The 24,052-nt window shown below is 43.3% G+C and overlaps 1 protein-coding gene across 7 annotated transcripts in view; it reads left to right on the top strand.

Annotated features, from left to right (window-relative positions):
- LOC132384541 (supervillin-like) overlaps positions 1-24,052 on the top strand; it is a 244,447-nt gene that overhangs the window by 218,440 nt on the left and 1,955 nt on the right. For all 7 annotated transcript variants that reach the window (XM_059955702.1, XM_059955704.1, XM_059955703.1 and 4 more), the window contains 8 exons: positions 1,598-1,752; positions 3,908-4,010; positions 5,094-5,301; positions 7,645-7,778; positions 8,062-8,217; positions 10,168-10,311; positions 10,419-10,531; positions 17,482-17,640. In XM_059955702.1, coding sequence (XP_059811685.1) covers positions 1,598-1,752; positions 3,908-4,010; positions 5,094-5,301; positions 7,645-7,778; positions 8,062-8,217; positions 10,168-10,311; positions 10,419-10,531; positions 17,482-17,640 — 1,172 coding nt within the window. The remainder of the gene's footprint in view (positions 1-1,597; positions 1,753-3,907; positions 4,011-5,093; positions 5,302-7,644; positions 7,779-8,061; positions 8,218-10,167; positions 10,312-10,418; positions 10,532-17,481; positions 17,641-24,052) is intronic.

The raw sequence follows: 24,052 nt of genomic DNA, 5'->3' as shown, positions 1-24,052 counted from the left end.
TGAAGGACAAATGGTCAAAACTTCCTTACAGCAGACAGAATTTAAGAGGATATTCGATGAGAGAAAAATAAAGAAGCATGGGTTTTGCAACTTAAAGAGATGGAAGCTGCCCTGTACCTAAGAAGATAAGTTTGGGCCTGCTACCCCGCATCATTTTCCTGCACTACAGCCCTTGATTCCCTTAAGATCCAAAAGTTTTCCATCTTTATCTTGAATATACTGAGTGTTTAAACACTGAGTAGGGGATTCCAAAGACTCGCCCCTCTCTGCCTGAACCCACATCCCTATGCTGAATGGTCAGATTTTTTATTTTGAGAATGTGACCCCAGTTCTAGATACCCCATTCATGGAAAAACATCACCGCCTACCTCTATGTTTTCAAGCCAGTAAGAATTTTGAGGATTTCAATGAGATTACCTTTTATTCTTTTAAACTCTAAAGAGTAGGGTTTAATCCTCTCCTCCAGGAACCAAGCTGATGAACTTTACTTGAATGCCCTCTGATGCATTATATCCTTGCACAAATGATGTGATCTGACTGGCACACAGTACTCCAGTTGTGGTCCCCATCAGGGCACATTCATTTCACGAGATGCCTCCATTCTTTTAGGGAGGGAATTTCAGATTTGGAGGATTAGGGAACTGAAGACACGATTTCTGATGGCGGAACAGATTTCAATCACTGTGTCTGTGGTGGATAGGAGAGTGAAGGCAGTCAGCAGCCCAGTAGAGCAACCAAGTCTAAAAAATTTGGTTCAGCTAGGATCGTTTCTTCCTCATAGGTCCAATAACCTACTTTTGGTGCTGCCTGTAGGGTTTGCTCTGTAATGGCATGGATTTCTCTTCTACATCCTACACTCGGTAGGTTAATTGGACCCTGTAATTCGTCACTAGTACATGGATGAGTGGTATAATCTAGGAGAGCTGATAGAAGCATGTGGAGATAATAAAGTTTGATTAATGCAAATAGGTGATTGATACCTGTTGAAAACTCAGCAGGAGAGAAACAGAGTTTCATCAAAACTACCTTATCAACATGTTCTAAGATTTTAAATTATTGGTAACTCTCAGGTGTGTTGATGACTGATTGGAAGATATGATCTTTGGCCCAAAGCACTTCTTCTCTTTTCCCCATTGCTGCCCACTTTCTGTTTGTATTTGAGCTATTCACAATTATCTTTAAGGGTTAGTTCTCCTTCTCCTATCTCAGAATGCATCTGGGTACAAGGAGAGTCCCTTTCTCAAGGGGATGATCATGGATACCTTCCTCACACTACAGAGATAGAGCAGAACCTGTCATCAACTGCAGTGGCTATGAGTTTCCCTACCTCTGTGCCCCTATGTGATTATTATTGTGGTTTACAGCATACACTGCATTTTAAATGTGGTAATGACTCCAAGGGTGAGGTTGGCAAATTCATCCCCTTCACCATGGCGGGAGAGCAGTAGAAGCTTGACGTCCTGCAGAATGGTATTGGATCTGAACGATGTGGAATGGGTGCTTGGTTTGATCAGATAGTGGGGATTCAAGAGGGTGTTCCGTAAGGAAACTGTGCCTCAGTCTAATGCAGTTAGGATGTCATTGTGTTCCTTTGCAGTGGCAAAGCGTCAGACACCGGATCAGCTGAGCTGTACTGGTTCCGGGAAGGAGCGATCTGCTTACTTCTTCTGGCAGGGCGGCCAATCAAGCATCAGTGGCAAAGGAGCTTCTGCACTGATGACCGTGGAGCTGGGCAAGGACAGAGAAGCACAGGTAGGATCTGACTTTCCTGGATCCGATCTCTCATGGTGCGATATGAGGCTGGGGATTCACATAAGTAGAGATCTGCTGTTCTATACAGAAGCAGGTAGAAAGCCAGGAAAATGGGGTGAGTGAGAGAGACACAGCGGGGTGCCTTACAGGGAAGTTACCCTGTCCAATCAGATCATTCTGGTGACATTTTACCATTGAGTTGGCAAATTGCAGGATTAGGAGCAGTTGTTCATGCCAAATCAGTGTTTTCCTTTCCAAAAGCTGTCAATATTTGTTCTTCACAAGGGAGCCTTGTCAAAGAATATGAAGAGACTGACAATAGCAAACTGACACAAATTGGATCTTAGTTACAACTAATGTCCTCACATGCATACATTTTTGCAGGAAGAGTCTCTAGATGTTCGAGAGGTTCTACCCATTGATGATATTCTGATCTTCCCCTTTCATCACACCGAATTACCCTTCTCCTTTCTACTTCAAAGCACAGGAAGTGTAACAGTTTCCCTTTTATCTTCGGCCTTCACAACATTCAGGCCCCATGAGCTGCTAGGGGAAACACTAATTAGTAATTCCTTGAATAGATTGCGTTACCCACTTACTTGGCAAGCATCTATCAATGTGTGGTGGGAAGTGTGCTGACTGGCTGCGTTATGGCCTGGTATGGGAACAACAATAGTTTTAAACAGAAGATCCTACAAAAGGTAGTGGATTCAGCCCAGTACATAATGGGTAAAGCCCCCTCAACCATTGAGAACATCTACATGAAAAGCTGTCATAGGAAAGCAGCATCCATCATCAGAGATCCTCACCACACAGGCCATGCTCTTTTCTCACTGCTGCCATCAGGTAGAAGGTACAGGTGTCTCAGGATTTGCACCACCAGGTTCAAGAACAGTTACTACCCCTCAACCCTTAGGCTCTTGAACAAAAGGGATAACTACACTCAATCTATTTCTGGTGTTCCCCCACAGCCAATGGTCTCACTTTAAGACTCTTTATCTTGTTATTTCATGTTCTCATTATTTATTGCTATTTATTTATATTTGCAATCGCACAGCTTGTTGTCCATTGATCCTGTTTACAGTCACTGTTTAATAGTTTTGCTATGTATGCCTACAGAAAAAGAATCTCTGAGTTGTTTGTGGTGACATATACTCTGATAATAAATTTTACTTTGAACTTTAGTATGTTCAGAGGGGGGATGGTAAATGAAAATGGGATTTTGTCCTTGTAGAATCTCTCTGTCCAGTTCACAAGCATGTCTATGTGTTCGTAGCTAAATCACCTTCTGACTCCCATTCTAGCCCCATGAGGCTCACTTCCTGTACTGTTCTAAAGAACCTCACTGTAAGGTCAAGGAACTCACTTTATCTTTTGGTTTAACATTGTAGACTCGACGACCTTCAACAAGTTCAAATCAGAATCAAGTTTATTATCTTGCAAATGTGTGGTTTTGCAGCAGTGGTACAGTGCAGGACATGAACAATAAGAAATATTTTTCAAATACTAATAATGCAAAGAGGGTAAAGTAGTGAGGTGGTGCCGGGGAGGTCTCTACCAAAGGAGATGTAAGGCACGCTTTCCCTCCGCTAGCCTGCAGGTCACCCCTGGACAAGGTGTAGCACCTGCTTAGCCCCTGATTAGGGTCAGGTGATGGTGGATGGACAGATGAGCAGCTGGTACACATCACAAGTCCTGGTTATGTGACCACTGACGTCAAGCAGACAATCTCTAAAGACTATTGATAATGGCTGGGGTCAACCGTCCTGTAAAGATATGGCACAGGATCAGGGTGGAAATGTCAAATACTTGAGGGTGTAGCTTTCTCATGAGAGACAAAAAGTTTAAAAGAGATTGCCAAGGCAAATATTGTACACTGAGAATGGTAGGTTCTGGAATGTGGAAGTAGTAGAAACTGGTACTTTGAAATGATCTCCTTCTGTGTCAAAAGAAAACAAGGGAAGAACAAGATCAGCAGCTAGCGTTACCTTCTCTGCATTGTTCACTTGTCATTCTGTTTCATAGAAACTAGAGAAGCAATATGGACCGTGACAGTATAAAGTTCTGAGTTCTCTCAGCTAATACATTTTTGAACCAAAATCTCTGAGTTAATACAGCACTGCCAAGGAGAGTAAATACTGGTTCTGTTTCCCAGATGCTGGTGTCACAGGGAAAGGAGCCTCCCTGCTTTCTTCAGCTGTTCCAAGGGGGGATGATCATCCACAGTGGCAGGAGGGATAAGACAAAAACATCACAAGGTTTGTATTAGGAACTTTTTATTAGGAGTTTGGGAAAGCAAAGGAAATGGATTGCATTTGACAAAAGAATCATTTTATCAATAAAAATGCAATAATTCTGGCAGGTATTTGAGAGAAGGAACCATTTCCCTCTGGATATCTGCATGGCTGTAAAACATGAGGGTAATATTGACTTTGTCTGACTTTGTAAAATGGGTTGATAGTGAATGCAATCCCATTAAATACATCTTAAATGTTTTTAATCGCTGGTGATTCCATTTGACATAAATATTTTCTGTCATACTTTTACTATACGTTCAATATTACCCAGCCCCCCTCCATCACTCCCTTGCCTCTCTTATTTACATTCCCTCTTTTCTCAATATAATCAGTTTTACTGACATGGGATTTCCTTTTGATCATTTTGCATCCATACTCTGTGAAGACCAGAAGGTGTTTCAATGGAAACATTAAGTAGTGTTTGTGAAGCAACTGGCAGTTTGTCTTGACTGTTTGACTTTCTGTCTGAGTCTGAATGGTGTGAGTTCTATGAGTCTCAAGAGGCCTCTGTGCATAATCCAACCTGGGCAATGCACGCAGTAATGAGGGATTGTTGTGCTATATCAGTGTGCAGTTCTGCTGAATGCCAAAGAAGTTCAAGGTGCTGTTCTAAGAGAGTGTTGTCATTATCCCGACTAATTCCCATCCTCGACACCATCCAAATGGGAACTGATCTTTCATTTGAAACTGTGCTCTGTGCAAACTGTTTTTGCCCCTATGCCTCACAAAAGCAAATCCATGAGCTCAAAAGCATTTTGGAATGTTAGGGACATAATAAAGAAACATTTTTCTTTTTTGTTCCTTAGTTTGATCCTTTAGTACTTTGAGGTAATTTGGAGCCACATCTGATATACAGCCTTATCGCAATGCCCACAAACTGTGTGGAAATAAATTGCCAGAGCAGCTATTTTACAGATGGTGTTTGAAACAAGTATTATGCCCAGGATATCAAGGCAAACAGCCCTGCTCGTTGGTGCATGTTTTCAGGGACTCCAAAACATTGTAAACACATTGATTCTGTGTTTCCATTTCTGTCTTCTGCAGGAATCTGGCGACTGTACATAGTGCAGGGGGAATTACCGGTGGAGGGGCGCCTCCTGGAGGTGGAGTGTGATTGTAGCAGTCTTCGCTCAAGAGGTTCCCTTGTCCTGGTGAACACTCAGCAGGCTCTGGTATATCTGTGGCATGGCTGCAGAGCTCAATCCAATGTAAAAGAGGTTGGCAGAAAAGCAGCCAATCATATAAAGGACCGGTAAGAAAGACATTAGTTACAATTCCTGCCACTGCCTGTAAGGAGTTTGTATGTTCTCCCTGAGACCGCGTGGGTTTCATTCAGGTGCTCCAGTTTACTCCCACTGACCAAAGACGTACCGGTTGATAAGTTAATTGGTCATTGTAAATTGTCCTGTGATTAGGCTAGGGTTAAATAGGGGGTTGCTGGGCATTGGGACAAAAGAGCCTATTCCACACTGTATTTCAATAAATAAACAAAGAAATTGGACATATTAAAGCACAGTTCCCTTTGCATTAACAAATATGTTTCTAACATCACCTTGCTCCTCTGCCAAAGGTAAATAATTACAACAGCATCATCTCCAAGGTGCTTGTGTGCACTGGTATTTTTATTTTCACACTCTGAAATACTGGCTACATGGGTCCCCACAGGAACTCTGCCAGCTCTGCAGTAATAGGGAGACAAAAGAGAGTCTGCAGGTGCTGGAAACCTGGAGCGACAAACGCAAAATGTTGGAGGAACTCAGCAGATCAGGCAGCATCTATGAATAGGAATAAACAGCCAATGTTTCAAGCCCAGACCTTTCATCAGGATTGGAAAGGGAGGGGGCAGAAGCCATAATAATCCCCCCACCTTCTTATTTTGGCTTCTGCCCCTTTCCAGTTCTGATGAACGATGGCCTTTGAGGATCATCCTGGTTTGTGCATTTATCTCAAAAGTCAGTGAGGCTAGAAATTCAGTTTGCAATTTTGGATGTGTGACTGTTGTCACCCAAGATTAATCACAATGGAAAGAAACAGGGTCAGAATCAATTCAGTAACAAAATGAACCTGAATTGTAATATATTTAATATTATTTCATTCTCCTTCCAGAATGTTGATCCTCTCTTCTCAAGGAGAACAGTCAATCATATAATCAGGGTATCATAGAATGATACAGCTCAGGAACTCGTTCTTCAGCCAACCGAGTCCACACACCCATCATGCACCCATTTACACTGATCTTTGACCATAAGACATAGGATCAGAATTAAGTCATTCAGCCCATTGAGTCTGTCTGCCATTCCATCATGGCTGATTTATTATCCCTCTCAATGCCATTCTCCTGCCTTCTCCCTGACTAATCATGAACCCATCAACTTCTGCCTTAAATATACTCAATGGCTTCGCCTCCACTGCCGTCTGTGACAAACAATTTTGCAGGTTCAACACCTTCTGGCTAAAGAAATTCCCCCTAATCTCTGTTCTAAAGGAATGCCCCTCTATTTTAAGGCTGTCCCCTTTGGTCTTAAACTCCCCCACTATAGGAAACGTCCTCTCCTCATCCACTCTATCGAGGCCTTTCAATATTCGATAGATTTCAGTGAGATCCCTTGTCATTCTTTTAAACTCCAGTGAGTACAGGTCTAGAGCTATCAAACACTCCTCACCCTTTCATTCCCTGAATCATTCTCATGAACCTCCTCTGAACCTTCTCCGATGCCCGCACATCTTTTCTCAGCTAAGAGCCCCAAATCTGCTCACAATACTCCAAGCGCGGCCTGCCGATGCCTTACAAAGCTTCAGCATCACATCCTTGCTTTTAAATTCTGGTCCTGTCAAAATAAACAGTATTGCTGCATTTGTGTTCCTCACCACCGACTCAACCTGCAATATAATCTTTAGGAAATTCCGCATTAGGACTCCCAAAGGCCTCTGATTATTGGATTTTCTCCCCGTTTAGAAAATGAACACAGTAGCTGGGATGAAGGGTGATTTTACTTACCAAAAAACAAGGATGCTGAGGTTAAAAATAGAAACCTACTCATTGCCCTTTGAGTTGAAGCTGATCAGTAACTGGATATGTTTCTGTTTCCTGGCATTCTTTTCAACAGTGTTTACCCACAGAATCCAGCAGAGATCGTTGAATGTCAAGGATTGGCTCCGGTTCATTGAATGGAAATGTATGTAATGTCACTGCCAGTGCTGTGGCAGAGCATGGGAAAAGGGCGGTGATGGAGAGAAGGATTAATGGCACTCAAACCTGTAGCCCCCTCAAAGCTATTCTACATTTGTCTTCAATCGTGTGCCAGTTGTGTGGAATGCTGGGCACTGTTGAAAGAGCCAAAAGTTATCTCTGTGTCCTTGTCAATATTTATCTCTTAACTCAGGGGTTCCCAACCTGGGGTCCACAGACCTCTTGCTTAATGGTATTGGTCCATGGCATAAAAAAGGTTGGGAACCCTTGCATAGATTGTTCAACTACCTGCCATTTACTTGAGTTGAGCTGATTAAGTTTAATGGATTTTCCTGGCAAGCATGACATCAACACTTTATTACTGTGCTTAGACTTGGTTTTAATGCAAGATCTTTTTTTCCTTAGACCACCTCAGGAGCTGGGTCAGTGGAGCAGCATGGAAGTGACAGTGTATGAGCTGGATGAAGGTTCAGAACCACCAGAGTTCTGGCAAGCAATCGGACAAGCAGATCGAAAAGCATATGATTGCATGTTACAAGGTAATGGACAGCACACGGAATTGAGGGGATAGTACATTCATGGTGGCTTTTGTATAGGAGTTTCAAGTGTAGAGTCTCTGGTTTTTGTGTAGAGAAGTTCCACGTCCAGATTCACAGGGCACTGATAATCATTTCTGTTGGTTCCAGGTTGTTTGTTTGCTTTTAGGAAGTCTAGGGATATTACATTCTGTGCTGCCCAGAATTGCCGACATTCTCAGTGGAAATGCACGTGGGCCCATGTCTTTCATCGTGTGGTGTAACTTGTTATTTTTATGTCTCGTAGATCCCGGAAAGTATAACTTCACTGTACGACTCTTCAGGCTGACTGCTTCCTCGGGGGAGTTTACCATGACAGAACAACTAAGTCCCTCGCGCATCTCTAATGGTGTGATGGCCATGCCATTCTTACAGGAGGATCTCTACTCTGTTCCTCAGCCCGGTGTGTACTTGCTATAAGTTTGGTGTACTACCATGCTGAGTGTGAGGAAAGGATAAGGATTCACAATACCAAAATACTTACTACACCCAAACCCTTTGCAACCCCTTTTGCAGTACAGGCAGTCCCTGAGTTACAAACGTCCGACTTACGGACAGCTCGTGCTTACGAATGGAGGGAGGAGAACGCCATCTGCCATTTTAAGTCGGATCACAACGCCATCTGCCATTTTAAGTCATTGCCGTTAACACTGTATTGAGTGTGTAACTTTGTATTTGGTTTAAATATTTCTTAGCAAGATTCACCCTGATCCCCCTCTTCCAGTCAGCACCGCCCCACTTGTCCCATTTAACCTGTCTCGTTCGTAACCCGGGGACTGCCTGTATACTCACTATTCTGATGTGGTTAATGACTTTATAGAAGGAATCTCATACCTCCCACCCCCACCCCCCCCCCCCCCCCCCGCCGTTCCAGACCCTGGATGTGACTGCAGATACAGAAAATGTGGTTGAATATTACATTTCTTCTGGTATCTTTTTCATAAATTTCTTCATCGTCACACCCAGCTGCATTAAGCATCACTACCTCAGAATAAAACAAGAATCATAATGGATGGGACACACAATACTTCATTCCAATGTCTTAAAGGTCACCGTCACCCACCCAGCCTTACTGTCCTCATGATCACCAGCCAGGAACACTGCCCACCAACTTCCAGCACCATCAGCTGCTACTGCTTCAATGCCCCTTGTTAGGCATGGTACAATTTCTCAGCTCTCCAGGCTACTTTGCTTTAACAATGGCATGGCTGATCTCACTGTAGCCTCAACTCCACACTTTTGCCTTGTCAGGGAGCTTTTCAACATTTGCATATCTTCCTCTCCTTACAATTTTTCAAAGATTCTTCTTTCCCACCACATCTCCTGAGGGTTTTTTATTTCACCCTTTCTCATTCTTTTACACTCCACTTGAGACATTTCTTACCCTTTCTCTTGCAGTCTGCTAAGTCTTCCTCTGCTCATCTCTTGAGATCCTAACCCCACTTCGAAACTGGTAAGGCTCTGTGCCTGTGGTGTTGTGAATAAGTTGTAATGAACCAGGGCTGTTGTTACCTAGCCTTTCACCTTAATTCCCAAGTTCCTTCCTAGGTAAGTACAAAGCAATCCTTTGAGAGTCCAGAAAATCCTACTAAAAGTCGTGGATACGGCCCAGTCCATCATGAGTAAAGCCCTCCCTACCTCCGAGCACATCTACATGAAACATTGTCAGAGACCCCCATCACTCAGACCATGACCCCTTCTCCCTGCTGCATCTGAAAGAAGGTATGGGAGCCTAAGGACTGACACCACCAAGTTCAACCATCAGGCTCTTGAACCAAAGGGGATAACTTCAGTCAACTTTACTTGTCCCTTCATTGAAGTAATCCCACAACAGATGGACTCACTTTCAAGGACTCCTCACCTCATGTTCTTGACATTTATGCTTCGTTATTTATTTATTTTTTAATTTGAACAGTTTTTTGTCTTTTGCACACTGATTGAAGGATCAAGTTGGTATGATCCTTCATTGATTCTATATGGTTATTATTCTATAGATTTATTGAGTATGCCCACAGAAAAATGAATCTCAGGGTTGTATATGGTGACTTTGATAATAAATTTACTTTGAACTTTGAGTTACCTCATAACCCTGGCCTGTAGGAAATTCATGGCCTTTCCTGTATCAAGGGTCCGCCAAGACCCTATCTGTTCAGTAATAAATTATCCTTTGGTATCAGACTGCAACTTGCAACTCCCTATATCCTGCTCAGACGTGTGAGTCAGTTTCAGATGGGCAGAAAAGGCAAGCACTTGAGGCTTACATTTAAATGCATCGGACTTAGCTTACTTACATATTACCCCCTGGTGTTGCCAGTATAATGATATCATTTTTGTCTCTGCTGTGTTCCTCCAGCACTGTTCCTCCTGGACAATTGGTTTGAAGTTTACCTGTGGCAGGGTTGGTGGCCACCAGAAAGCAAAAACACGGGCTCAGCGAAGATTCGCTGGGACATGGAGCGAAGATGTGCCATGGAGACGGCCCTCCACTATTGCACAGGTCAGTGCTGCGGTTACCCACACAAGGCAGAAGCCTGAGCTAAGCCACTGCATTCTTCTGGAGGAGAATAATTTCTTGAAACTGGAATATTTGTTTCATTCAATCAGAAAAGAACACAAGACGGCCTCCCAAAGCATACTTGGTTCATGCTGGCACCGAGCCATTGACCTTCACCAATATTTTCCCACGGTGGGATTACAACATGGAGAATGCACAACAGGTATTTGCAATTCTCAGTAACGTATAATAATAATAATAAGCATCCGTTAGTCTCATGAGACCTTGGATTTGCACCTTGGAAGGTTTCCAGGGTGCAGGCCTGGGCAGGGTTGTATGGGAGACTGGCAGTTGCCCAAGCTGCAGGCCTTCCCCTCTCCACGCCACTGATGTCGTCCAAGGGAAGGCACTAGGATCCAAGCAGCTTGGCACCGGTGTCGTCACAGAGCAATGTGTTGTTAAGTGTCTTGCTCAAGGACACAACATGCTGCCTCAGCTGAGGCTCGAACCAGTGACCTTCAGATCACTAGACTGACGCCTTATCCACTAGGCCATGTGCCAACACTTCAGTAATGTAAGGCTCTTACTAAATGGCTTTTATTCTGCCTGCAAGGCCACAGGCACAGTGCCTGCCTCTCCTGCAGAACGCTAGCCTATCTTTCTCTTTTTGGGTAGCCCCTTAGAGTCAAGGATGTCTTGTTTCCACTCAGGTTCTGTTGGTTCTGAGGTGGCTGATGAGACTAAGTTAACAGATTTCATGACACATGCTGGTGATAAAATTATGAAAGGGTTAGATAAGATAGAGGCAGGGAAGCTCTTTCCACTGATAGGTGAGACTAGAACAAGGGGACATTGACTCAAAATTCAGGGGAGTAGATTTAGGACGGAGATGAGGAGGAACTGCTTTTCCCAGAGGGTGGTGAATCTGTGGAATCCTCTGCCTAATGAAGCAGTGGAGGCTACCTCAGTAAATATATTTAAGACAAGGTTGGATAGATTTTTGCATAGTAGGGGAATTAAGGGTGATGGGGGAAAGGCAGGTAACTGGAGATGAATCCATGGCCAGATCAGCCATGATCTTATTGAATGGCGGAGCAGACTTGACGGGTCAGATGGCCGACTCCTGCTCCTATTTCTTAAGTTCTCATGTGATAATATACCTGATTCTGACTACAGTTTATTTGGAAGAAATATATACCGGTACTTTGTAATTGTCTGTGTAGTGAGAGAACCTGGGGAGATGGTCATGGAGAATGGGATTAATGGTGCAAAAGAACTTTGCACTCAGAACTGTTCCCTCCTTTAAGATATTTCCAAAATACTATTTATTTTGGGGACTCAGTGCCATTTTTGATAATGCTTTTTGAGCTGTGTTAAAAGCGTGTGCTGTTTTACCTAATCCGCACCTCTGGCTTAAGAAGATTGCAGAGACCACACTATCTCAGCAACCTAGTCCCAGTTCCTGCCTGTTGTGTGTAAGTGTTTGATGTAATCTAATTGGATTTTACACTTAGCTTACGTTTTAGGTTGTTTAAAAGGGTGTTGGGTGGCAGGGTGGAGATAAATCTCTACCAAAGGAGGTGTAAGGCACTCCTTCCCTCCGCTAGCCTGCAGGTCACCCTTGGGCGAGGTGTAGCACCTGCTTAACCCCCCGATCAGGATCATGTGAATCCATGGGAGCAGGTGTTGGACGGTCATACAAGTAGCTGGTGCAGATCACAATTCCTGCTTATGTGACCAATGAAGCCGGGTAGACAATCCCTGAGGAGTATTGATAACGGCTGGGGTAAAGACGCCGCCCAGAAGAAGGCAATGACAAACCACTTCTGTAGAAAGATTTACGAAGAATAATCTAGGTCATGAGACCATGATCACCCACAGCATATGGAGATGATGATGAAAAGGGTGTAAAATTATCCAGAGCAGTGCCACACAAGAGAACAACATCTTTTACTTGAGATATTAAACTAAGGCCCATCAACATGACCATAAGACATAAGAGCAGAATTAGGCCATTCGGCCCATTGATTCTGTTATGCCATTCAAATAAGGCTGATCATTTTTCCCCTCCTCAGCCCCACTCCCCAGCCTTCTCTCCATAACCTTTGATGCAGTATCCAGTCAAGAAGCTAACAAGCTCTGCCTTAAATACACCCAATGACCTGACCTCCACAGCTGTCTGTGGTAATAAATTCCACAAATTCACCACCCTCTGTCTAAAGAAATTTTACTGTATCTCTTTTTTTAAATGGACATCTCTCTATACTGAGGCTGTGTCCTCTTGTCCTAGACACCTCTACATCTGCTCTGTCTAGACCTTTCAACATTCAAAAGGTTTCAATGAGATTCCCCCCTCATCCTTCTAAATTCCAATGAGTACAGGCCCAAAGCCATTAATCAGTCCTAGTATAATAACCCTTTCATTCCCAGGATCATCCTTGTGAACCTCCTCTGAAACCTCTCCAATGCCAGCACATCTTTCCTAAGATGAGGGGCCCAAAACTGTTCACAATACTCAAGATGAAGCCTCACCAGTGCCTTATAAAGCCTCAGCATCACATCCCTGCTCTTGTACTCTAACCTTCTTGAAATGAATGCTACCGTTGCATTTGCCTTCCAAACAACTGACTCTACCTGGAAGTTAATCTTTAGGGTGTTCTGCACGAGGACTTCCAAATCTCTTTGTATATCAGATTTTTGGATTTTATCCCCATTTAGAAAATAGTCTGCACATTTATTTCTTCTACCGAAGTGCATGACCATGCATTTTCCAACATTGTATTTAATTTGCCACTTTCTTGCCCATTCTCCTAATCTGTCTAAGTTCTTCGGCATTCTACCTGTTTCCTCAACACTACCTTCCCCTCCACCAATCTGCGTATCATCTGCAAACTTGGCAACAAAGCCACCTATTCTATCACCTTCATCATTGATATACAGCATAAAAAGAAGTGGTCCCAATACAGACCTCTGCCGAACACCACTAGTCATTAGCAGTTAACTAGGAAAAGATGCTTTTATTCCCACTTGCTGCCTCCTACTAATCAGCCAATGCTCTAACCATGCCAGTACCTTTCCTGTAGTACCATGGGCTCTTGGTAAGCAGCCTCATGTGTGGTACCCTGACAAAAGCCTTCTGAAAGTCGAAATATACAACATCTACTGAATTCCCTTTATCTATCCTTCTTGTAATCTCCTTAAAGAATTCCAACAGGTTCATCAGGCAGGATTTTCCCTTAAGAAAACCATACTGACTTTGTCCTATCTTGTCCTGGGTTACCAAGCATTCCATAACCATATAACCATAAGAGCACAGAAACAGGCCATCTCGGCCCTTCTAGTCCATGCCGAACGCTTACTCTCACCTAGTCCCACAGACCTGCACTCAGCCCATAACCCTCCATTCCTTTCCTGTCCATATACCTATCCAATTTTTTTTTTAATGACGAAATCAAACCTGCCTCTACCACTTCTACTGGAAGCTCGTTCCAAACAGCTACCACTCTCTGAATAAAGTTCTTCCCTCGTGTTATTCCTAAACTTTTTCCCCCTAACTCTTAACTCATGTCCTCTTGTTTGAACCTCCCCTACACTCAATGGGAAAAGCCTATCCATGTCAACTCTATTTATCCCCCTCAAAATTTTAAATATCTCTATCAAGTCCCCCCTCAACCTTCTATGCTCCAAAGAATAAAGACCTAACTTGTTCAACATTTCTCTGTAACTTAGGCGCTGAAACCCAGGTAACATTCTAGTAAATCTTCTCTGTACTCCCTCTATTTTGTTGACATTTTTCCTATAATTCGGTGACCAGAACTGTACACAATACTCCAAATTTGGCCTCACCAATGCCTTGTACAATTTTAACATCTAAACTCCTATACTCAATGCTCTGATTTATAAAGGCCAGCATACCAAAAGCTTTCTTCACCACCCTATCCACATGAGATTCCACCTTCAGGGAACTATGCACCATTATTCCTAGATCACTCTGTTCTACTGCATTCCTCAATGCCCTACCATTTACCATGCATGTCCTATTTTGATTAGTCCTACCAAAATGTAGCACCTCACACTTATCAGCATTAAACTCCATCTGCCATCTTTCAGCCCACTCTTCTAACTGGCCTAAATCTCTCTGCAAGCTTTGAAAACCTACTTCATTATCTACAACGCCACCTATCTTAGTATCATCTGCATACTTACTAATCCAATTTACCACCCCATCATCCAGATCATTAATGTATATGACAAACAACATTGGACCCAGTACAGATCCCTGAGGCACACCACTAGTCACCGGCCTCCAACCTGACAAACAGTTATCCACCACTACTCTCTGGCATCTCCCATCCAGCCACTGTTGAATCCATTTTACTACTTCAATATTAATACCTACCAATTGAACCTTCCTAACTAACCTTGCGTGTGGAACCTTGTCAAAGGCCTTACTAAAGTCCATATAGACAACATCCACTGCTTTACCCTCGTCAACTTTCCTAGTAACCTCTTCAAAAAATTCAATAAGATTTGTCAAACATAAACTTGCATGCACAAAATCCATATTGACTATTCCTAATCAGACCCTGTCTGTCCAGATATTTACACATCAAACTTATAGGCCGATAATTGCTAGGTTTACTCTTAGAACCCTTGTTCTATGGAACCACATGAGCAATACACCAATCCTCCAGCACCATCCCCGTTTCTAATGACATTTGAAATAGTTCTGTCAGAGCCCCTGCTATTTCTACACTAACCTCCCTCAAGGTCCGAGGGAATATCCTGTCAGGACCTGGAGATTTATCCACTTTTATATTCTTTAAAAGCGCTAGTACTTTCTCTTCTTTAATCGTCATAGTTTCCATAACTACCCTACTTGTTTCCCTTACCTTACACAATTCAATATCCTTCTCCTTAATGAATACCGAAGAAAAGAAATTGTTCAAAATCTCCCCCATCTCTTTTGGCTCCACACACAGCTGTCCACTCTGGTTCTCTAAGAGACCAATTTATCCCTCACTATCCTTTTGCTATTAATATAACTGTAGAAACCCTTTGGATTTATTTTCACCTTACTTGCCAAAGCAACCTCATCTTATTTTAGCTTTTCTAATTTCTTTCTTAAGATTCTTTTTACATTCTTTATATTCCTCGAGCACCTCATTTATTCCATGCTGCCTATATTTATTGTAGATATCTCTTTTTCTGAACCAAGTTTCCAATGTCCCTTGAAAACCATGGCTCTCTCAAACTTTTAACCTATCCTTTCAACCTAACAGGAACATAAAGATTCTGTACCCTCAAAATTTCACCTTTAAATGATCTCCATTTCTCTATTACATCCTTCCCATAAAACAAATTGTCCCAATCCACTCCTTCTAAATACTTTTGCATCTCCTCAAAGTTAGCCTTTCTGCAATCAAAAATCTCAACCCTGGGTCCATACCTATCCTTCTCCATAATTATATTGAAACTAATGGCATTGTGATCACTGGACCTGAAGTGCTCCCCAACACATACCTCCGTAACTTGATCTATCTCATTCCCTAACAGGAGATCCAACACTGCCCCTTCTGTAGTTGGTACCTCTATGTATTGCTGCAAAAAACTATCCTGCACACATTGTACAAACTCCAAACCATCCAGCCCTTTTACAGAATGGGATTCCCAGTCTATGTGTGAAGAATTAAAATCTCCCACAATCACAACCTTGTGCTTACTAAAAATATCTGCTATCTCCTTACAAATTTGCTCCTCCAATTCTCACTCCTCATTAGGTGATCTATAATACACCCCTATAAGAGTTACTACACCTTTCCCATTCCTCAATTCCACCCAAATAGTCTCCTTAATCTATCCCTCTAATCTATCCTGCCAAAGCACTGCTGTAATATTTTATCTGACAAGCAATGCAACACCTCCCCCTCTTGCCCCTCCGATTCTATCACACCTGAAGCAACGAAATCCAGGAATAATTAGTTGCCAATCACACCCCTCCTGCAACCATGTTTCACTAATAGCTACAACATCGTATTTCCAGGTATCAATCCATGCTCTAAGCTCATCCACCTTTCTTACAATGCTCCTAGCATTAATATAAATGCATTTAAGAGATTCTCCCCCTCTTACTTTACTATCTTCTTTTTCTTCCTTCTCCCCTACATCTTCGGTCTGAGAGCTCCCCTTCTCTATCACCTGCCTATCCTCCCTCACACACTGTCTACAAGCTTTCTCTATTTATGAAGTAACCTCCTCTCTCCTGGACTCTTCTATTTGATTCCCACTCCCCAACCATTCTAGTTTAAAGTCTCCCCAGTAGCCTTAGCAAATCTCCCCTCCAGGATATTGGTCCCCCTGGGATTCAAGTGCAACCCGTCCTTTTTGTACAGGTCACACCTACCCCAAAAGATGTCCCAATGATCCAGAAACTTGAATCCCTGCCCCCTGCTCCAATCCCTCAGTCATGCATTTATCCTCCACCTCATTCCATTCCTACTCTCACTGTTGCATGGCACAGGCAGTAATCCCGAGATTACTACCTTTGCGGTCCTTCTCAACTCCTTTCCTAACTCCCTATATTCTCCTTTCAGGACCTCTTCCCTTTTCCTACCTATGTCATTGGTACCTATATGTACAACGACCTCTGGCTCCTCACCCTCCCACTTCAGGATATCTTGGACGCGATCAGTAATATCCCGGACCCTGGCACCAGGGAGGCAAACTACCATCCGGGTCTCCTGACTGTGTCCACAGAATCACCTATCTGAACCCCTAACTATCAAGTCCCCTATTACTACTGCCTTCCTCTTTCTTAATTTCCACTTGGCTAACATAACTAGAAATAGATTAATCACTGATTTGGAATCTGCAAATTGGCTGTCACCTTTTGGAAAGGTGACATCAGGAGCACTTTACAAACTGACTCAGTGTGAGCCAATCTGAGGAGGAATGTGAAAATCTCAATCAATTATTGCTGCACTTCAAACAGAGCAGATTTTTATTTTTGTGCCGATGTAAAGTAGCAGATACCTGAAGAGATAAAAATGGGGGCAGAAGGGGTGAAAAATGAACTGTTGATTCACTCCTGCCATTTCAGACTGTTAAGATCTAGGTTGGAACTATCCAAATATTTCTTCATATTGGCAATGATTCATTTCTTCTGTGATTCAGATGGGACAGGATGTCATGAACAGAGTGGTGCTTGTTCAGGATGCTTTACTGTCACTGTGTAAAACCCAGTACTCCTTGGAAGAGATTATGTCCAGACCACTTCCAGAAGGTGTTGACCCTCAGAAGCTGGAAACCTACCTCTCTGATAAAGATTTTCAGGTAACCTTTGTATAATGTAGTGAATAACTCCAGTACTGAATGTAGCAGGACCACTTTTGTACCTCAGAGCAAGAGGATGCAAGGAATATTGGGCCTGAATGTCAGAGCAAGCCATTTTTTGAGCAGTTTGTTTGTAGACATTAAGAGTTGGCATTGAAGCCCAATATTTCTCCAATTAGTAGTTCTTAAATATCCTTTTATTTATTTTTTCTCTAACTACCCTCATAATTAGTCCACAAAGCAGTTGATTCAGTAACAGCCAGTCACCTCAGCATCCCAGTATCTCCTGCGTTCCCTATTTTTAATCTTCAATGGTGGGATCCGGTATGGCTATAAGAGCTCCAGTCTTAGCTGAGAAACTCCAGTGCATCCACTGATGTACACTGGACTAGTATGGAATTGGAGTGGTGATGCCAAAAATTTGGAGTTTTGGAGCTGCAGAGTTTGGCAGCTGCAAGTGTGCTGCTGGTTCGTGAGATGGGCCTCTAACCAGGTTGCCAAGGCACTGGAATCCAACATTTGAGAGGTGGCTGGTTTTGGAGCAAAGAGGGTTTAAATTTCAGCTGAGGAATGTCTAGTAAGTGCTTTTGGTTCAAGAAGCATCATGAAGAATGGAGAAGGGATTGTGGGAGCCAGGAACTGACTATGGGGCTGAGAGATGTGCTGGAGCTCAAGGGAGCTTTGGATATGATTTCAGTGTGAGTAGGATGGGACCAAAAATATAGGCCAAACACACAAAATGCCTGAGGGACTCAGCAAGTCAAGTAGCATGAACTCAAACTATAACTGAATGTCAAATCTGTCAAGAGTAAGGGAGAAAATCAAAACTTCCTTTAATATGTTCCATAGAAATATAGAACATAGAAAACCTACAGCACAATACAGGCCCTTCAGCCCATAATGTTGTGCCAAACCTGCACTTAATTTAGAAATTACCTAGGGTTACCCATAGCCCTCTATTCTTCTAAGCTCCCTGTACCTGTCCAAGAGTCTCTTAAAAGACACCATCGTACCAGCCTCCACCACCATCGCTGGCAGCCCATTCCATGTACTCATCACTCTCTCCATAAAAGAACTTAACCCTGACATCTTCTCTACATACCTTCAAGCACCTTAAAACTGTGCCCTCTCATGCTAGCCATTTCAGCCCTGGGAAAAGTCTCTGACTATCCACACGATCAATGCCTCTCATCATCTTATACACCTCTATCAGGTCACCTCTCATCCTCTGCTGCTCCAAAGAGAAAAGGCCAAGTTCACTCAACCTATTTTCATAAGACATGCTCTCCAATCCAGGCAACATCCTTGTAAATCTCCCCTGCTCCCTTTCTATGGTTTCCACGTCCTTCCTGTAGTGAGGCGACCAGAACTGAACACAGTACTCCAAGTGGAGTCTGACCAGGGTCCTATATAGCTGTAACATTACCTCGCAGCTCTTGAACTCAAACCGATGGTTGATGAAGGCCAATACACTGTATGCCTTCTTAACCACAAAGTCAACCTGCGCAGCTGCTTTGAATGTCCTATGGGCTCGGACCCCAAGATCCCTCTGATCTTCCACACTGCCAGGGGTTTTAACATTAATACTATATTCTGCCATCATATTTGACCTACCAAAATGAACCACCTCACACTTATCTGGGTTGAACTATAACTGCCACTTCTCAGCCCAGTTTTAACATTGTATCCTAACATTGTATCGCTGTAACATCTGACAGGCCTCCACACTCCCTCATTTACTAACTTTCTCATCCAGCTCATTTATAAAAATAACAAAGAGAAGGGCTCCCAGAACAGATTCCTGAGGCACACCACTGGTGACCAACCTCCATGCAGAATATGACCCGTCTACAACCACTCTTTGCCTTCTGTGGGCAAGCCAGTTCTGGATCCACAAAGCAATGTCCCCTTGGATCCCATGCCTCCTTACCTTCTCAATAAGCTGTGCATGGGGTACCTTACCAAATGTCTTGCTGAAATCTATATACACTACATCTACTGCTCTACCTTCATCAATGTGTTTAGTCACATCCTCAAAAAATTCAATCAGGCTCATAAGACATGACCTGCCCTTGACAAAGCCATGCTGACTATTCCTAATCATATTATGCCTCTCCAAATGTTCATAAATCCTGCCTCTCAGGATCTTCTCCATCAACTTACCAACCACTGAAGTAAGACTCACTGGTCTATAATTTCCTGGGCTATCTTTATCGAATAAGGGAACAACATCTGTAACCCTCCAACCCTCCAGAACCTTTCCTGTCCTCATTGATGATGCAGAGATCATTGCCAGAGGCTCAGCAATCTCCTCCCTTGCTTCCCAACAGTAGTCTGGGGGATATATCGTCCAGGCCTGGTGATTTATCCAACTTGATGCTTTCCAAAAGCTACAGCACATCCTCTTTCTTAATATCTACATGCTCAAGCTTGTCAGTCCACTGTAAGTTATCCCTACAATCGTTAAGATCCTTTTCCGTAGTGAATACTGAAGCAAAGTATTCATTAAGTACCTCTGCCCTCTCCTCTGGTCCCATCTACACTTTTCCACTACACTTGATTGGCCCTATTCTTTCACGTCTTATCCTCTTACTCTTCACATACTTGCAGAATACCTTGGGATTTTTCTTAATCCTGTCCACCAAGGCCTTCTCATGGCCCCTTCTGGCTCTCCTAATTTCTATCGTAAGCTCCTTCCTGCTTGCCTTATGATCTCCTAGATCTCTATCATTACCTAGCTTTTTGAATCTTTCGTAAGCTCTTCTTTTCTTCTTGACTAGATTTTCAACAGCCTTTGTACACCACTGTTCCTGTGCCCTACCTTCCTTGCCCTGTCTCATTGGAACGTACCTTTGCAGAACTCCAAGCAAATATCCCCTGATCATTTGCTACATTGCTGCCATACATTCCCCTGAGAACATCTGTTCCCAATTTATGCTTCCAAGTTCCTGCCTGATAGCTTCATATTTTCCCTTACTCCAATTAAACATTTTCCTTACTTGTCTGTTCCTATCCCTCTCCAATGTTAAGGTAAAGGAGATAGAATTGTGATCACTATCTCCAAAATGCTCTCCCACTGAGAGATCTGACACCTGACCAGGTTCATTTCCCAATACCAGATCAAGTACAGCCTCTCCTCTTGTAGGCTTATCTACATATTGTGTCAAGAAACCTTCCTGAACACACCTAACAAACTCCACATCCATCTACACCCCTCGCTCTAGGGGGATGCTAATCGATACTGGGGAAATTAAAATCTTCCATCATATTATTACACCTTTCCAGAATTTGTCCCCTTCTGCACTTCGATGTCCCTGTTTATAAAGGGTGGTCTATAAAAACACCCAGTAGAATTATTGACCCCTTCCTGTTCCTAACTTCCACCCACAGAGACTCCATAGACAACCCCTCCATGACTTCCTCCTTTTCTGCAGCCGTGACACTATCTCTGATCAACAGTACCACACCCCCACCTTTTTTGCCTCCCTCCCTGTCCTTTCTGAAACATCTAAAGCCTGGCATTTGAAGTAACTATTCCTGCCCCTGAGCCATCCAAGTCTCTGTAATGGCCACAACATCATAGCTCCAAGTGCTGATCCACGCTCTAAGCTCATCGGCTTTGTTCACAATACTCCTTGCATTAAAATGGACACATCTCAAACCATCAGTCTGAGCGCATCCCTTCTCTGTTATCTACCTATCCTCCCTCTCACTCTGTCTCTAAGCTTTCTCTATATGTGAGCCAACCACCCCTTCCTCCGTCTCTTCCCAACCCCCAGCAAATCTAGTTTAAACTCTCCCCAGTAGCCTTAGCAAATCTCCCCTCCAGGATATTGGTCCCCCTAGGATTCAAGTGCAACCCGTCCTTTTTGTACAGGTCACACCTACCCCAAAAGATGTCCCAATGATCCAGAAATCTGAATCCCTGCCCCCTGCTCCAATCCCTCAGCCATGCATTCATCCTTCACCTCACTCTATTCCTATACTCACTATCGCATGGCACAGGCAGTAATCCCGAGATTACTACCTTTGAGGTCCTGCTTCTCAACTTCCTTCCTAACTCCCTGTAGTCTTTTTTCAGGGCCTCTTCCCTTTTCCTACCTATGTCGTTGGTACCAATATGTACCACAACCTCTGGCTGTTCTCCTTCCCACTTCAGGATGTCGTGGACGCAATCAGAAACATCCCGGACCCTGGCACCTGGGAGACAAACTACCATCCGTGTTTCTTTCCTGTGTCCACAGAATCGCCTGTCTGACCCCCTAACTATAGAGTCCCCTATTACTACTGCCTTCCTCTTCCTTTCCCTACCCTTCTGATCCACAGGGCCAGACTCTGTGCCAGAGGCACGGCCACTGTTGCTTCCCCAGGTAGGCTGTCCCCCCCCCCCCAACAGTACTCAAACAGGAGTACTTATTGTCAAGGGGTACAGCCACAGGGATACTCTCGAGAACCTGACTCCTGCCCTTCCCTCTCCTGATTGTGACACACTTATCTGTCGCCCGTGGCCCCAGTGTGACCACCTGCCTGTAACTCCTCTCTATCACCTCCTCACTCTCCCTGATCAGATGAAGGTCATCGAACTGCATCTCCAGTTCCCTAACACGATCCCTAAGGAGCTGCAGCTCCACACACCTGGCGCAGATGTGGCCGTCCAGGAGGCTGGGAGTCTCCTGGACTTCAACATCTGATACCCCCCACTACAGAACACCGGCCTCACACACATACTTCCTATTCCTACTCTTCACAAGTAACTGACCTTGCCTCGACCCGTTATCGCCGAAACCCTGTTGAGCCAAAGCCCCACCTACTCTGACTCCCTCTACACTGTTTCCCGCTCCTCTAACACCCGGTGTCTTCTTTTTAAACTCTTCCCATCGGTCTAACTCACTGACGTCCACGCACCTGCTCAGTTGTGCCTTGATCAAACCACTGAAGAAAAAATGCTCTTCTTTTAAATTCTTCCCGCCGGTCTAACTCTCTGATGTTCATGCGCCTGGGCAGTCGTGCTTCGTTCCCCTGCTGTTCACTAGATTAGTATGGTTTTTTTTTATGCTTTTTTTTGATTAATTTTGCATGGGAGAAATTATTAACACTTTAATTCCATGAATAAAGTGATGTTTTATGCAACATATACAAAATGCTGGTGAAACACAGCAACTTAGGCAGCATGTATAGAGGGGAATAAATGGTTGACGTCTCACCTTTCACAAGCCAGCTTGTTCCCCTCCACCTCTCCCCCAACCTTATTCTGGCCTCTGCCCCCTTCCTTTCCAGACTTGATGAACTGTCCCAGCCCAAAATGTTGACTGTTTATACCCCTTCACAGATGCTGCCTGACTTGCTGCGTTCCTCCAGCATTTTGTGTGTTGCTCGAGATTTCTAGCATCTGTACTTTATGGAGCATGGCATTATAGATTGTGCTGTACCTCCAATTTGTAACGGCACATTCACACTCATAGGCTCCATTTCATTGCTGTATTAATGAGTGTTTATCTGTCCATCAAATGAGATACGATTGTATTACCCAGCAGTATTGAAGGAGGCCATTTATCCCTGTGGAGCTGCACAGACTCTTTCCTTGAGCCATTCATGAATCTCATTCCCTATTTTACCCACAAACCTCCATGGTTTTCTTTATAATTTATCTCCTGAAAGCTTTGAAACTTATGGCTGAATCTTCTACCACCACAGGCAGTGAATTCAGATTACAAAAGATAATTGTTTAATGAAAACTCTCCACTCTTTTGCTGATTAAATTTTAAAGCAAAGTTTGGCGTTGATTATTTCATGTCATTGATTAAGGAAGAACTCCTTCTTAGGACGTCCTGACTGAAATTTCTCAAACAAATCAGGAGACGCGTTAACTGGTTATAAATCTCATTAACGATGTGCTTTTGGAAGGGACAGTGTGTGATAAATAATTGCGTAAATGGATGGTATATTTCATAAAACATTGTACTTGGGTTCAGTGATAGCATAAGCTAATAGTTCTTCATTGAATCTAATGCAGTAGTGAGAAGAATAGATAGAATCAAGACAGTGTTCAGTATATAACATTTTTTATGGCTTTTGGAATCTTGCAGTGCACACTATTTTTCACAAGATGCTGCACTAAAAAGTTCAGTGGATTCCGGTTGATTGAAACCAGTTAATTTTGGCCCAATTAAGTGGATGCCCTAGTTAGCTGAAGTTTCATGGAAATAGTTAAAAAGCTATAATAAAGACAAGCTGAGTAACAAATTATGTTTTCCAAATGACATACAGAACAAATTGGAACACTACAAACAGTACCACACTACTACAAAACAGTGTATTAGTTCCTAATAGTTATCAATGAAGGAATTCATCCAGCACAGATATCTGGTGTAGATAATGGACTGCCTTCATACAATGCTATTGATGACTGCAT

This window comes from Hypanus sabinus, chromosome X1 (assembly GCF_030144855.1).
Source record: "Hypanus sabinus isolate sHypSab1 chromosome X1, sHypSab1.hap1, whole genome shotgun sequence".
In the NCBI taxonomy this organism is placed as follows: Eukaryota; Metazoa; Chordata; class Chondrichthyes; order Myliobatiformes; family Dasyatidae; genus Hypanus; species Hypanus sabinus.
Note: the sequence above shows the minus strand (reverse complement) of the source record. Positions and strands in the feature narration are given on the sequence as shown.